The 16,870-nt window shown below is 41.4% G+C and overlaps 1 protein-coding gene across 17 annotated transcripts in view; it reads left to right on the top strand.

Moving 5' to 3' along the window:
* PPIP5K1 (diphosphoinositol pentakisphosphate kinase 1) overlaps nt 1-16,304 on the top strand; it is a 39,797-nt gene extending 23,493 nt beyond the window's left edge. For 14 of the 17 annotated variants that reach the window (XM_046652567.1, XM_046652564.1, XM_046652560.1 and 11 more), the window contains 3 exons: nt 4,401-4,538; nt 11,488-11,601; nt 14,278-16,304. In XM_046652567.1, the coding sequence (XP_046508523.1) occupies nt 4,401-4,538; nt 11,488-11,601; nt 14,278-15,239 (1,214 nt within the window). In that variant the 3' untranslated portion in view covers nt 15,240-16,304. Of the gene's footprint in view, nt 1-2,746; nt 2,930-4,400; nt 4,539-11,487; nt 11,602-14,277 lie in introns of all 17 variants that reach the window. The other 3 variants (XM_046652563.1, XM_046652557.1, XM_046652561.1) reach the window with 2 other exon arrangements.
* The last annotated feature ends 566 nt before the right edge of the window (nt 16,305-16,870 follow it).

Below are 16,870 nucleotides of genomic sequence, written 5' to 3'. Positions count from 1 at the left end.
TGCGGCACTACTATCTCAGAGAAGCTTGAAGTGAAGAATTGAGATGTCTACTAGGGATTCTGGGGGAGTTTAGGAATGAATACTATTTCAAGAATATTGAAGAACTGGGTCTGTCCACACTAAGGTGGGAGGGTTTAGAGATCTATGTAAATCAAAAACTGAAGGGCTGTGTCTCTTTGTCAGGTATGGCAGGGGAACCTAGGGCTTACTCACTGTTTCATCCTTTATATCCTTAGTTTCTCTCTGCATTGTATCTTGTCTTCAAGGTAAATCCAGTTTTGTTATACATGATTTTCTTCTGTCTAAGAGCTAAGGCTCTCGGAGAGAGGTAAAATTAGCCTGGCTTCCTGTGTAGAAAAACCTCTGGGTGCTGATCCCCTGCTCCACAGCCAGTGGCAGCTGCTAGATTTTAGCCCAGTCAGGCCATACATCTCCACTAGGCACTGCTAAAATCTCCCTAGGTTGACTAGCCTATACTTGTTCAGTTTATACCCCTGCCCCTACCCTGACTCCCATTTGTGCCTATGACAGGAGCTCCCCATTCAGAATGACAAGGCTGTGCCTACACACTTAGCTTCAAGCTCTTCTGGCCTTCATATGCCACAGTCCTCTCCAGAGTAGAACCTCACGTACCAACTCCAATCCCTCAGCCTTGGACCTGAACTTAGGAGAAGTGTTACTTAGGGTACAGAATATAGCACTGGAACTTGGGCCCCTGAAATCAGAGCTAAATCACAGATCTCCTAATTCTTGGGCTCTATCGGAAAAGATAAAAATTCATAAAATAGGTCCTCAAACCTATATATCTCTAGTTCCCTGAAGCCTTGGTTAGCAGCCTTACCAGCTGAAGAAAAGAATTAATTCTACCAAAAGGAGGAGAGGAAGAAAGACCTGGACAATTCAGGTATAGTGCAGGAGAGCAAATTCAGGATCTCTTCCAACACTCTACACACTTGCTCAGGGGTCTTCTGGCCTTTGTTCTTCTTGTACTTGAGCTTGGAGCCTAAAGTGCTTGAGAGACCAGAATCTGGGATCTACCTGTCGGCAACAGAAGAAATTTGGAGCTATTATGTCTCTTGCTGAAGATTTTCTAGATTTAATTTGGCCCTCAGGACAATATGAGGTTTCTACTCATGGCCAAATCTTGCTTGACTGACCCAGCAATTACAGAGTGGATGTTCTGTCTTTAATTGCTTGTGGCAGATTAGTCAAACAATGTGCCAACCTATGGTCCCATCATCACCATGTCCTTGCCGTGATGTCTAGCTTTGAAATAGCAGCTGGAAAAACTGGACCTGGCTTTGGAAGGGAGGCAAGGCAGTGCTGTCTCGTTACTTTGATGGGAGAACATCTCTCAGTTCATCCCTGCCTCTATTCCTGATAAGCTTCTCTCATATCCTATGACTACATCAAATATACAAGGATGGTCCATTACTCGCCAAAGTAAACTAATATAGTGGGAAAGAGACTGTAGCTCACTCTCATCCAGAATGTCAGAGTATGCCCATTGGATTTACCAAGCCTGTTATCTTCTAGGGACCCACACAACTGTGTGATCATTGGTACAATTAGTGCGTGGGTAGAGCTGAAACCTCTTCTGACATCCTCACATTTTCACTGGAAACCATAGTCTCATGGAATCACCCTGTGGAACAAGTTCTGGTCTGGGAATTCTGAGCAGTCATCCTCAGCTACCTTGATCCTGCCTTCTCTATACCAAGATCCTGTCATCAGGTCTTAAGACCCCGTGCCTTTTCTCCAAGATCTTTTCCCTATTGTTTCTCTTATACCCCCTTCCACATGCCTTTCACTGCCTTCAACCTTGTACAGCTGAATCGCATATATCCACAGAGTTTGCCAAGCAGCTAAAATAAGTGGTTTAAGATCGAAGCTTTTCCACTCACTAGCTGAACAAAGTGTAGTTACATTCACCAGCAGTGGGGAGAGAATATAAAATTATCTAACTTTTGGCTTCTGTAATGAATACAGTGTCCCAGAAGTCCTGAGATTTACACAAACATTTTTTAAAAATCTGTATATTTGAATAAGAGTAAAGGATGACTAGTCAATATTGGCATTTTCACATATTGATTCAATTTTTTACATGCTCTGCTTTAAAGGACTCCTACACCTGGTTTCTTGCTGATCTCCTATGCCAGCTGCCTAATACCAGCCAGGTCTGTGGCTATCTTAGAGTATAGTCCAGAGGGCCTGGCCTGAGCTTGTAGGAGCTTTTTTAGCTTCAAACTTTATCTTGATACCCTCTGTCATTCTTGACCCTCTTTTCTGAGTGACTTTGAATCTTTCATCTCTATCCCAACCTCATAAATACATTCATCTGAGAAGCAGGCGCTAACTAGGATTTGTCCAAGAACCATCAGGCACTCTGGAGCTCTAGTCAAGGCTCCCAGATGCAGAACTGCCAGTTCACCCCTATCCAGAATGATGTGACTGCTGTCTCGAAGCACTGACTGAATCATGCTCAACGAGAAAGGGGAGGGCCTTGCTGTAAGAGGAGGTCTCACTAGCCCCTTCTTTTAGACTCACTGCGTGATGCCAACACTCTTTTTCCCTGCAAGAGATGCCCAGTGGCTCTGACCATCTCTGCTTCTCTCTTAGCTCACCTTGGAGCTGAGTGGCCCCCCCTCCCAGTAATGCTTGTGCCAGTCAGTGCCCCCTCATTGTCTCTCCCTCTTCTCTTTCTTTATCTTTGTGCTTCCTGCCGTGGTCCCCTCACCCCCTCCAGAGCTGCTGGATGACCAGCACCCTGTGGTCCGGTTGCTGCGCAGTTTTTCCTCTGACTGCCCAAGGGGCCGGCCAGTCTCCTTGGATGCCACGCTGGCGCATCACCTGCACCAGTGCTCCTACCACCTGCGCCTCTTCCGGAACTGGCTGCGCTCAGGCCGGGATGACCCAGAGTGCCTCTACGGTATCCCCTGCCACCAAGCTGGCTGCTGCCACTACCCTGGCTGGGACTGACTGCTTTGCTTATTGCACTTCTGGCAGAAGAGCCCACCTATTCCTTTCTCCTATTTACCCTAAGGTTATGTGACTTGCATTTAGTTGCTTGGATGGGATTGGGGCCAGACTGCCTGGTAGCTGTAGCATTGGCTGCTCATCCCCTTCCAGTTCTCCTTCCTCACTGCCTTCTAGTGCTACCCATTCCCAATTCTATTCAGTGTAGGAGTAGTTTCTTGCCTTGGAATCTGTTCTTATCTCTATAACCCTCTGGTACCACCATCTTAAAATCCAAACATTTTTCTAGCCACTCTGAGGAGCTGGAGACTGTACCTCTCCTGCCCTCCTGCTAATAGAGTACAGTGGGAAATCGAGGCACAGAGGTCTCAATTGAATCCTTGAAGCAAACAAGGACCAGAGGTTAGAAGATGGTCAAATATAATCCTTTCAAGTTATAGGTTTTAATCATTGGTAAACAGGAAGCTATGTCTTGCATAGATAATTGCTATCCTACCTACCTTTAGTCCTTTAAGATGTAAAGGAGGCATAGGAAAGATTGGGGACTGAAAAAAATGGTTGGGATGTGTGCTTCTTGATCCTCCCATGGAGACTTTTTTTTTCATCAATAGGTCCTAGGGTTAGGGTCACACATTTAGGTTTATCCTTCACCCTACCCAGACTAATGGACCTACATTGGAATTGTTGGGTTCAGAGCAGAGTATCAGTATTTATTCTTTTTTCTGGGGGTTTTGCCTTATTTTCCTGATGGAATATAGGAATCTAACAAGTCTGGGGTCTTCCAGTGAGAGCAGAAGGAAGAAGCTTTGATGTGATGGAAATGACCAAGAAAGAACTTCCATCCCCCAGCCTGTTCATGCATGTTGTTTTCCCAGGCTGAGCTTCACGTATATTGCATGCACTCCAGCTTGCTTCCAGATATTCTAGCCTTTCTACCCATATCCTAAATCTGCATGAACCTCTCCTCAGATTCCATGCCCTCCTCTTTACTTTGGTTCTTTTTTACATAATCCCTGAAATCTGCTATTTCTTCCCAGCTCCATGACTCCCTACCTCATTTGGACCTCCAATTTCATCCCTTACCTCTGGACCTTTGTTTTATTCCCCCAGAAAGTGCAAGAGCAATGTAGGTGTTTACCCTGTTGGGATTCTGTTGATTTTTCCATGGGACATTGCAGGCTCTCCACAGGTAGGATGAGAGGTGATTTGATTCACCTGGAGACCTTAGCAGGTAGACTTTTAGGAAATCTGGAGATGAGAGAAATAGACTCCGTAGGGTTCCCACCCCTAAGAATCTTGGATACCTCACACTCCAAAAGCCATGAACTCTCCTGATGCCTCTCAGGGATTCTCCATGCTTCCTTGGCCAGTTGGAATATATCTGGCAGGAATAACATTGACTTTGCTCATCTCTTTTCTAACAGGATTTGAAGGGTGCTCCATGGTGCCTACCATTTATCCCCTGGAAACACTGCATAATGCCCTTTCCCTGCGTCAAGTGAGTGAATTCTTGAGTAGAGTCTGCCAGCGCCACACTGATGCCCAAGCACAGGCATCTGCAGGTATGGAGAATACTCTTATTTTGTACCCCTATCTCTGCCCACTACTCCTAGAATATTAGTAGTCAATTTAAAAGATAGGGACTCCAAAAAGACACAAAAGTAGACTTGAAAAATTGTTTAATTTCATAGGCAAGCTCAACATCACAGAAATATCACTCTTTCCCAAGTTAATTTATGAGCTTAATATACCAATAAAAGTACTACTGTTTTTCTAACGTCAGACAAATCCATTCTGAAGTTCTCACTGAAAAATAAGCAAGTAATAATAGCCAAGAAAACCCCCAAAAAAGAGCAATGAGCAATGAAGGGGTACCAGCCCTTTCCAATTTTAAAACATTCTATAAAACTTCTTTTATAATAAGAATGTCGTGTTGGTACATGAATAGACAGAGAGATCAATCAAACAAAAATGGAAAATTTAGAAATAGATGAAGTTAGCATTTCAAAATACTGAGGGAAAGATAGATTTTTTAATAAATGGCGTTGGCACAACTGAATAGTCATTTGACAAAAATTAAAATTGAATCCAGGGGCCAGCCCCGCGGCAGAGTAGTTAAGTTCGCATGCTCCGCTTTGGCAGCCCAGGGTTTTGTTCATTCGAATCCTGGGCGCGAACATGGCACCGCTCATCAAGCCATGCTGAGGCGGCATCCCACATGCCACAACTAGAAGGACCCACAACTAAAAATGTACAATTATGTACCAGGGGGTTTGGGGGAGAAAAAGGAAAAAAAAAATTGAATCCATACTTCACACTATATATCAAGATAAACTCCGTATGGATCAGAAATCCAAATGTAAAAATTAAGCAGTAGGCGGGGGGAGGGAGGAGGGAGAAAGGGGTGATTAGTCACATGTGTGTTGTGATAGATTGTAATTAGTCTTTGGGTGGTGAACATGGTATAATCTACACACAAAACAAAATATATAATGATGTACACCTGAAACTTATATAATGTTATAAACCAATGTTACCACAATAAAAAAAAAATTAAGCAGTAGGTAGCTCCAAGGGCTTGTCATTCCACAGAAACACTGAAAAATCAAGCAAAACAGTTAGAATCAACTTTGTCAGAATTCTGGAAAATAGTCAAAGGTTTGCAGCAGCCAGGAAAATGCTGAGGCAACCTAAAAATGAAAGGAAACATTCCAGCATTATACTTGCCCTTGTCCCACCCACCTCCCCACCTTGGCAGCAGTCTTGAAGATGGAAGTCCATGTTCTCAATGTGGGACCCTGGGCCCTGATTCCAGAGGGAAAAGAACAGACCTTATTCTCAAAGAATTATGTTTATCTATTCTAACTTGTCTGTGGGCTACCTGAAGGACTGACACAGGGTTCTCAAACAGGGCAGAAAAGTGGCTATGCAGAGGATGTTCCTAGAAAACATTGTAAGGCAAATGAACAAGATGCCGCTGCCTGGGGCAAAAATTATAGTTGAGGCAAACAATTAAGTGTACTGAAAGCTTGGGATGAAAACTTAGGCAGAGAGTCCCTTTGGGATGTTAGGGCATTTGAAAGTATTAACAAAATCCATGGGGAATTTAGAAGCAATGTGCATGCCTAGGGAAGGACACATGCACAGAAAAGACATGAGAAGACCCTAAGCTTTCACTTCTGTCTGAACTCTAGACTCAGCACAAGCAGGAAATGAAGGCTAAAGGGGAGTTGTAAACAGTCTGACTAAGTGTTGAAGGAGTACCTCAACATAGAACCAATCTGTAGACTGGGAGAGCTCCCTTCCTTTTTTCCCCTCCTTTTCCCCTCCCCTTCTTTTGCTCCCAGCATTCAAGAGAATCCTTGTCAAAACACTAGCTGAACACAAGCTAAAGAAACAGAGACTTCAAGGACCACATGAGACCACACATGACAAAGAAGACAAACTTCACAAAAAACTTCACAAAAAGTTTACCAAAATCACTTAACAAATAGCTACAGCCCACGGCAAACACAAAAAACAAACCCTGGGAGGGAGAGTAATCTGATTTTCAGAGTTAACCCATTATAGAATTCAAACTGTCCAGTTTTCAATAAAAATTATAAAATATGCAAAGAAACAAGTTAGTATGATACATCCACAGAAGAAATTACCAGAAACAGTCCCTGAAGAAGCACAGGTATTAGACTTACTAGACAAAGACACATGTTAAGTCAGCTATCTTGAGTATGGTTAAAGAGCTAAAGGAAACCATGAACAAAGAACTAAAGGAAATCTGCAGAATTCTGTCTCAACAAATAAAGAATATCATTAAAGAGATAGAAAATATAAAAAGGAACCAAACAGAAATTCTGGGGCTGAAAAGCATAATAACAGAAATGCAGAGTTCACTGAAGAGTTTCTTAGAAGGTTTGAGCAAGCAGAAGAAAGAATCAGCAAACTTAAAGATAGGTCCTTTGAAAGTATCCAGTCTGAGGAGGAGAAAGGAAAAAAGAATGAAGCAAAATGAACAGAGCCAAAGAGATTTGTGGGACACTAGCAAGTATACCAACATATGCATAATGAGAGTCCCAGGAGGAGAAGAGAGAGAAAAAGAGGCAGGAAAAATATTTGAAGAAATAATGGCTGAAAACTTTTCAAATTTGATAAAGGCACAAGTCAATACATCCAAACAGTTCAAACTCCAAGAAGGATGAATGCAAAGAGATGCACACTGAGACATGTTATAATCAAATTGTCAAAAGACAAAGACAGAGAAAATCTTAAAAGGAGCAAGAGAAAAGCAACTTGTCATATATAAGGGATCTTTAATAAGATTAACAACCAATTTCTCATCAGAAACCAAAGAGGCCAGAAAACAGTGGGATGACATGTTTAAAGTGCTAAAAGGAAAAAAGGGGCCATCCTGGTGGCGCAGCGGTTAAGTTTGCACATTCTGCTTTTCGGCGGCCTGGGGTTTGCCGGTTTGGATCCCAGGTGTGGACATGGCATCACCTGGCACGCCATGCTGTGGTGGGTGTCCCACATATAAAGTGGAGGAAGATGGGCACAGATGTTAGCTCAGGGCCAGGCTTGCTCAGCAAAAAACAGGAGGACTGGCAGTAGTTAGCTCAGGGCTAATCTTCCTCAAAAAAAAAAAAAAAGTCAACCAAGAATTCTTTATCCAGCAAAACTGTTCAAAAATGAGGGAAAAATTAAGACATTTCCAAGTAAACAGAAGCTAAGGTCATTTTTCACCAGTAGACCTGCTCTACAAGAAATGCTAAAAGGAGCCTTTTAGGAAATAAAAGGACACTAGAAAATAACTTGAAGCCATACAAAAAATAACTCTGGTAAAGGTAACTACATTGGTAAATATAAAAGGCAGCATTATTATATTTTTGGTTTGTAGCTCCTCTTTTTGTTTCATTTATGACAACACACAAATGAATAAAACAATCATTATAAGTCTGTGTTAAAGGCCACATAATATATAAAGATAGAATTTGTGATAATAACAACATAATATGGAGACTGAACTTTATAGGAGCAGAGTTTCTATATGTTATTGAAGCTAAATTGCCATCAATTCACGTGAGATTATATAAATTTATGATGTTAATTGTAATCCCCATGGTAACCACTAAGAAAATATCTAAAGAATATGCAGAAAAGGCAATGAGAAGGGAATCAAAATGGTACACTACAAAAAATCAATTAAACACAAAAGATGGCAGTAATGGAGGAAATAAGGAATAAAAAAGGTATGAGACATACAGAAAATATCAGCAAAATGGCAGTTATAAGCCCTTCCTTATCAGTAATTACTTTAAATGTAAATGAATAAAACTCTACAATCAAAAAGCAGAGACAGGAGGAGTGGGTTTTAAAAAAAATTTTCAACTATATGCTGTCTACAAGAGACTCACTTTAGATCCAAAGACAAAAATAGGTTGAAAGTGAAAGACAGAAAAAGGCTTTCCTTGCAAATAATAACCAAATGAGAGCTGGGGTAGCTATACCAATTCAGACAAAATAATCTTTTTTTTTTTTTAAAGATTTTATTTTTTTTTCCTTTTTCTCCCAAAACCCCCCTGGTACATAGTTGTATATTCTTCATTGTGGGTCCTTCTAGTTGTGGCATGTGGGATGCTGCCTCAGCGTGGTTTGATGAGCAGTGCCATGTCGGTGCCCAGGATTTGAATCAACGAAACACTGGGCCACCTGCAGTGGAATGCGTGAACTTAACCACTCGGCCACGGGGCCAGCCCCAAAGACAAAATAATCTTTAAGTCAAAAATTGTTACAAGAGACAAAAAAGGTCGTTATATATTGATAGGAAAAAAAATGTCAATTCATCAAGAAGATGTAACAATTATAAACATCCACACACAAAACAACAGAGTCCCAAAATATATGAAGCAAACATTAAGAGAATCATAGGGAGAAATAGACAGCTCTACAATAATAGTTGGAGACTTCAGTACCCCACTTTTAGTAATGGATGGAAGAATTGGACAGAAGAGCAATAAGGAAACAGAGAACTTGAATAACACCATAAACCAACTAAACCTATCAGACACATATAGAACATTCCACGCAACAACAGCAGAATACAGATTCTTCTTAAGTGCACATGGAATATTCTCCAGGATAGACCATATGCTAGATCACAAAAGAAGACTAAATAAATTTTAAAAGATTGAAATCATACAAACTGTCTTCTTCAACCACAATGGAATGATGCTAGAAATCAATAATAGAAGGAAAACTGGAAAATTCACAAATATGTGGAAATTAAAGAACATTCTTAAACAACCCATAGGTCAAAGAAGAAATCACAAGGGAAATTAGAATATGCTTTGAGATGAATGAAAATGCAACATGCCAGAAGTTATGGGATGCAGTAAAATCAGTGCTAAGAGAAATTTATAGCTGTAAACACCTACATTTTAAAAGAAGAAATCTTAAATCAAAAACTTAACTTTATACTTTAAGGAACTAAAAAAAGAAGAGCAAGCTAAACCAAAAGCTAGCAGAAGGAAAGTAATAATAAAGATTGGAACAGAGATAAAGGAAATAAAGAATAGAAAAACAATAGGAGGAATCAACAAAAACGAAAGTTGGTTCTTTGAAAAAACAACAAAATTGATAAACCTTTAGCTAGTCTGACTAAGAAAAAGAGAGAAGGGCCAGCTTGGTGGCATAGTGGTTAAGTTTGTGCACTCCACTTCGGCGGCCCAGGGTTCACAGGTTCGGATCCCAGGCATGGACCTAGCACCACTCGTCAAGCCACACTGTGGCAGCAGCCCACATAAAATAGAAGAAGATTGGCACAGATGTTAGCTCAGTGATGTTCTTCTTCAAGCAGAAGGAGGAAGATTGGCAACAGATGTTAACTCAGGGAAAATCTTCCTAAAGAAAAGAAAAAGAAAAAGAGGAAAAGAGAGAGATGATGCAAATAACTAAGATCAGGAATAAAAGTGGGGACATTGCTAGTGACCTTACAGAAGTAAAAAGGATTATAAGACAGTACTATGAACAATTGTATGCCAAAAAATTAGATATCATAGATGAAATGAACAAATTCTATAAATACACTAACTACAAAAACTGACCCAAGAAGAAATAGAAAATCTGAACATACCTATAACAAGGAAAAAAGACTGAATCAGTAGCAAAAAGCTGTCAAAACAAAAAGAAGTCTGAAACAAGATGGCTTCACTGGTAAATTCCACCAAATGTTTAAGAAGAATTAACCCCAATCCTTCTCATACTCGTCCAAAAAATAGAAGAGGAGGAAATACTTTATGTGAAGCCATAATTACTCTGATATCAAAGCAAGACAAAGACACCATAAGAAAAGAAAACTACAGACAAATATCCCTTATGAGTATAGAGGCAAAAATCCTCAACAAAATACTAGCAAACCAAATCCAACAGCATGTTAAAAGAATTATACACCATGACCAAGTGAGATTTATCTCAGGAATGCAAAGGTGATTCAACGTAAGAAAATCAGTCAGGGCAATACACTACATTAATAGAACACAGGGAAAAAACACCACAATCATCTTATTTGACACAGATAAGCATTTACAGAATTCAACACTCTTTCATGATAAAACACTCAGCAATCTAGGATTAGAAGGGAACTTTCTCAACATGAACTAGGGCATTTATGAACAACCCACAGCATACATAATACTCAATGGTGAAAGACTGAAAGCTTTCCCCCTAAGATCAGGAATGAGACAAGGATGTCCACTTTTGCCACTGCTGTTCAACATGGTACTGGAAGTTTTATGCAGAGCAATTAGGCAAGGAAAATAAGTATCCAAATTGGAAAAGAAGAAGTAAAACTATCTCTATTCACAGAGGAAATGGTCCCATATAGAGAAAATGGCAAAGAATCCTCAAAAAACCCTACCGGAATTAATAAACAATTTCAGGAGAGTTGTAGAGTGCAGGATCAACTCACAAAAATCTATTGTGTTTCTATACATCAGATTGTATATATACAATCCAAAAAAGAAATTAAGAAAACAATATCATTTATAATAGCATCCAAAAGAATATAATACCTGGGAGCAAATTTAACCAAAAAGTTTAAAGACCTGTACACTGAAAACTACAAAACATTGCTGAAATAAATTAAAGAAGACCTAAATAAATGTTTCATAATGTCTGTCATTTATTTTAAAGAACTTCAGCATGAAGAAATAGGTGAAATAAATATGGCAAAATGTTAACGTTAGTGTGTTAGATATAGGAGGTGAGTATATGGTAATTGCACTAGTCTTTCAACTATTCAACTAGTCTTTCAACAGTTGAAAAAAATATGTTTGAAAATATTCATAATATAAGGTTTGAAATAGTAAAAGTGGTTTGTGTGTGTGAAGAGTCCCTAGGAAATGCTACCTCTCAGTCTGAGGAAGTATAAGTTGGTTTTGACTTATGTTGAGAATATGTGGCTCTTAAATTCTTCCTCATATACTTTTTTTCTTCCCTCTCTCTCCTCCACCTATCCAGCCCTCTTTGACTCTATGCACAGCAACCAGGCCTCAGATAGCCCATTTTCCGCACCCCGTAATCTCCATTCACCTACCCTACAACTCCGGCAACGCTCTGAGAAGCCCCCTTGGTGTAAGTAATCCTTTTGGAACTCCTTAGACAAAGGCCAAGAGGGCTGGAAGGATTGGTGAATGAGAGACCTATGGTATGAGGGAAACAAAGAAGAGGATTGAAAGACCAGAAATAACCAGTAGGGGAAGTGGTCTCATCTGCTGTTTCCAAGATGAAGGAGGATCTGTTTAGTCTATCTCGTCACTTCTGTCTTCTATGCCCCCTCTATCTCATTGGAGAGGCTCCTAAAAGATAGTGGCCCAGAGGGTCCTTTGGGGAAAGAAGGAAGGAGACTTCATTCTCCTCAGATCCCCATTTGGTCTCTACAGCTTTCTTAAATAAGGATGACTTAGGACGAAATCTGGACATATAGGAAAGCTGGGAGAAGGAAACTAGAAATTGCTGTTACTTTCTATGTGTCCCTTCTCTCAATTGTCTGTTCTCACTTGCTAGTCCAAGTTGAAGTGCTGCTTTTTCCCATTTCTTCTTTATAATCTCTAGCCTGTCACTAATTATCCTTGGTAACAGTGGTGCCACAAGGAGTTCTTGGAGTAATTGTAGGGAGGAAAAGATACCAGTAATAATCAGAGGGAGTATAAGGGCCAGAGACACTAATGATGGAAAAATCCTTTTTGTATTCTTCCTGCCTCCAGGGAATAAATAAAATCAAATGTGGCTTTCATTATTTTATTTGGATAGGAGTGAAGCAAAGATTTGTATTTACCATTGGGGTAAACAGTTGTAGAATTTTGCCCTTTTTCTGGCACCTTGTATGCAGAAAAAAATGCTCCTTCCTGACACCAAGAATTCTTCCCCAAATTTCAGATTATTCTACACTCACCTTGCCATTGCTCCTTTTACCTCTTTCCTGGAGTGTTTATGGGTTCTGTGCCGCTGGCAATCTTATCCTTCTCCCGCTTCTGTTTTCTTTCTGCCCTCTGATTTGCCTGAATCAAACCAGTAGCTGAATGTTAAGGCTACTTGCATTCTTAGGTGAACCCATCTTAAATGTTTTTTTCTTTTTTTTAAATCTCAGTATCAGGTGTATAGCCTTATTGGTAAACATGCTTTTTTAGGGTCTGTCTGTCTGCCCTCAGTAGAGCTTGTTGGTCCAAAACCATATTCCTCTTTTTTTCCTGATTCAAGTATGCCTCTTGTGATCATTTACCGAAAGGAGAGAACTGGCATACCTTAAAATCAATAACTGACTGAGCCTTTTTAGGCTCAAGCTTGCCACCTTTCCCAGGTTCTCTTTCATGACAAGATAGTCAGGTGTCCCCTGTTTCCAAAATCTATCATTATTGGTATCAGAATGCTTTAAATATAAAGTTACAATACCATCAGTAAATATGATATTTACAAAGGAAAAAGTAGATTATTCCCCTACTAGAGGTCAATGAAGAAGTAGAGGTTGGGATAGGAATTATCTAACAGTGTAATTGAAGACTCAAGGCCTTCATTTTACTACTGTGAGAATCTAGGAAACTAGTTTTTATATTTTATATGTGTATAATATCTACAAGCCTGTAACATTGTATGTCTCAAGACTTAGAGGGTCTTGGGGCTGGCCCCATGGCATAGTGGTTAAGTTCGTGCATGCCGCTTCAGCAGCCCAGGGTCCACTGGCTCAGATCCTGGGCTTGGATCCTAGGCGTGGACCTAGCACCACTCCACAAGCCACACTGTGGCGGCATCCCAAATGAAGTAAAGGAAGACTGGCACAGATGTTAGCTCAGTGACAGTCTTCCTCAAGCAAAAAGAGGAAGATTGGCAACAGATATTTCAGGGCCAATCTTCCTCACCAAAAAAAAAAAAAGACTTAGAGGGTCTTAACCTTGGATCTATGGATGGATTTTAGGATAAAGTTTATGAACCCCAGGAATTATATGTAAAGATTAATGTGAATTTCCATATGTACATTTTTCTGGGAAGATAGTCCATAACTTTCTTTAGAGTTTCAAAGGGGTCACTGGCCCCAAGAAAGGTTAATCAAGAAGTGCTGCCATTTAGAGATTCCATGGAAGTCTTCCATCTTCAGGTAAATAGTTTTCCTTCCTACTGTTCTAATTCACAAGGTTTTTCTGCATTCTCCTGCTTACTTGTCTCTTGGGCTATAAACAATGATTACCTCTGCCCCAGAAATATGTTTGATTACTTTAAAGAAATGATTCTTAACAAAAGATGTACATCAGATTTTCTTGGGAGTGTTTCAACAAAATATATTGCTCTCATCCTCCCTGGCACCCATTCCTTTTCTGTAAACCTATAGAATTAGAATCTCTAGAGATGGAACCTAGGAATTTGTATTTTTAAAAAAATTTCCCATAATTTTGATATGTAATCCTAATTATGAAACACTGGGATAAAGTGTTTGCTTCCAAATAGGAATGAGGGGCCATGGGAGTTTGGAGTTGGGATGTGGGTACTTTGTGAAAGAACTGGATGAAGTGGGCCTCAGCACTCTCTCCTGAACTCTCAGAGGTACCTTAGTGATACTCCTGTAATATACATTAGGCCAGAGCAACAGTTCCTGAGCTGGGCTAACTGAGGAGTCTGCATAACTTGGGAAGAATTCAGACCCTCTTACCTCAAGACATGAGTAATATAGGCTGTCTATTCTGGCATTTGAACTACATACGTAGAATAGAGCCTACTCATCCATCTTGCCTGACTTGGTTTCCTGACTTTGCTTTACAGACAGCAGTGGCCCTTCTAGCACTGTGTCCAGTGCTGGTCCTTCCTCCCCTACTGCAGTGGATGGTAACTGCCATTTTGGCTTCAGTGATCAACCGTCCCTAAGTTCACATGTGACTGAAGAACATCAAAGTCTTGGGCTGCTCCAGGAGACCCCTGGAAATGGAGCTCAAGAGCTCCCCATAGAAGGGGAGCAAGAGCCTTTTGAACCAACCCAGTCCCCACAGGAACTACCTGTGGAAACCAGCCAGCCATGCCAGAAGGTTGCTGAGGAGGTCAACCAGCCATGCCAGGAGGTCCCTGACATCAGCCAGCCATTCCAGGACATCCCTGAAGAGATCAGCCACCCATACCAGGAGGTCCCTGACATCAGCCGGCCATGCCAGGAGAACCATACCAGTGTTAACCAGACATGCCGGGAGGTCCCTCAGATCAGCCAGCCATGCGAGATGGCCAGCCAAGTGTGCCGGAAAATCTCTGAGGAAGCTTATCAGCTTTGCCAGGAGAGCCCTGAGGAGGTCAGCCAGCCATACCAGGGAGTCCCTGTAAAGGTTGGCAGGCTGGTCCAGGGTTTCCCTCTAGGGGTTGGTGGCCTGGTCCAGGAAATCCTTGTGGAAGTTGGTAAACCAGCCCAAGAGATCCCTGAGGAGCTCAGCCAACCATGCCAGGAATTCTCTGTGGAGGTTGGAAGGCTGGCTCAAGAGGCTTCTGCAATCAATCTGTTGTCTCAGGACATCCCTGAGGTTGATAAAACATCCCAAGAGTTCCCTGAGGAGGGTGATCTGCAGGTCCATGAGGTCTCTGAGGAGGTTAATCAGCAGTCCTGGGTGGTCCCTGAGGTGACTGACCAGCTGCCTGGAGAGGATATTCCACAAGCCCAGTATCCATCTAGTGATCCAAACCCTCAGAGCCAGTCTCTAGCCCATGACCAGCACTCACGCGTTCCACCAGCAACATGTGATTAATAATTTTCTCATTAGTGGTGTCACACTATACCAGCCATTTGAGCTAGCAACTTTTTCTGTTGGCTAACTCACCTGCCAGCATAAGGCCTTGTATTTCACCAGAGGTGTCTGAGGAAGCAGTCCTCTTGTCATGAAGCCAACAGCTGTGACAGAGCTGGGCTTGGAGAGAGCCAGTTTCATGTTCAAAGCAACCACTGACTCCTCACCTAGCCATTAGACTTGAATAGGATTTCCTTCAAGGGGTGCGCTGGTCTGTCATTACCCAGCCTCCTCTGAGCATCCCAGGAAATCCAGATTCTTAAAGGAAATGCCTCTTAACTGCTGAAGACACCATCTTGGGACAGCAAGTGCAAAAGGGGACTCCAAGGTCTTCATTTTTCTGGGGAATTATATTCACAACTTCTCAAGGTACCCTTAGACCATATGTGCATTCAGGGGGACTCTTGTCTTTGCTAGCACTCCTCAGGTGGGCCCAAGATGGCTGTCTGAAATGTCTGGGAAAAAAGAGAGTCCCCTTCCCAAACAAACATCTGTCATGGCGCTAATCTTTAGATTGGGCTTATGGATGTTTCCATATCGTCCCCAAGTGCCCCCTCTGCCCCAATCCTGTTCCTCTGGGCAGTAGCTCTAGGGAAAAGTAGGTATTTGATTGCTGTGAAAATTTCAGAGTAACTACTTAAAATGCTCTGGGGGTTCTTGGCCAATCTGTGAAGCTGGACCTCCTTTGGGTGTGGGGCTATTTGGTTTAGGAGGTGCTGTAGTAGAGAAAATCAGGTTCTATTTTAAGCATTCAGCAGAGATCAATATTGTATAGACATGAGCAAAGATTATATATATATACACATATATATATATATTTCTGTAGTAGTGCCAGGGACAGACTGGCCAAAGACCAAACACTCCAGCGTCCCCAAGAGGTTTGTCCTTATATCATTGCATCTTTAGGGCCAGGTGTGATTATGAAGCTTTTCCCAAAGATCTGGGGGTGGGTAGGAGGGGTAATTCAGTCATTGGAGTTGGGAGCCAGAACATTATAAGTGCTCAATAAATATGAAATAATGACAATGGTAGTGGTGGTGATGATGTTCATGTGAATTCAAGAATGAATATGACTGTAAGTCACTCATGTCTATTTGTGACTGAATTAATCTGAAAAGTCAAAAGCCATTATAATTGAGCAAGAATGGGCTATAAAAATATAGGGATCAGGTATCCCGGGAGGTTCCTATGGCAGTCACCCCACCATCCCAAAGTGTCTTAAATGAGTAGTGTTGCAGGGGATTTCTATCTCTCTGAAGCACCAGAGGGTACATGCCTTCTCACCAAATCCTTAGAATCAGCTGCTTAATTTTTCACTCTGATGCTTTAGAGTGTCAGGAGGAGTTGATATGAAGGGGTTATGCTCTTTCTTTACTCATTTGACATCTTTACATTGGGAGAGCCCAGAATACTGGGAGGGCTGGATAGCCCCGTCCGTATATATTCTCATTCACAACCTGGCCTCTCCTGACATACGCAGGACTATAAAGGGTTTTGCTGCCAGGGAAAAAAAACCCAACAATTTTACGTTATGGAAATCCGTACTGTACAGGTGAGAGGTGTTTACCACCTCAGTAGGCTCTGGATTTTTT

This window comes from Equus quagga, chromosome 2 (assembly GCF_021613505.1).
Source record: "Equus quagga isolate Etosha38 chromosome 2, UCLA_HA_Equagga_1.0, whole genome shotgun sequence".
Taxonomy (NCBI): Eukaryota; Metazoa; Chordata; class Mammalia; order Perissodactyla; family Equidae; genus Equus; species Equus quagga.
The sequence above is the reverse complement of the archived record's forward strand: the minus strand, read 5'-3'. Positions and strand labels throughout refer to the sequence as shown.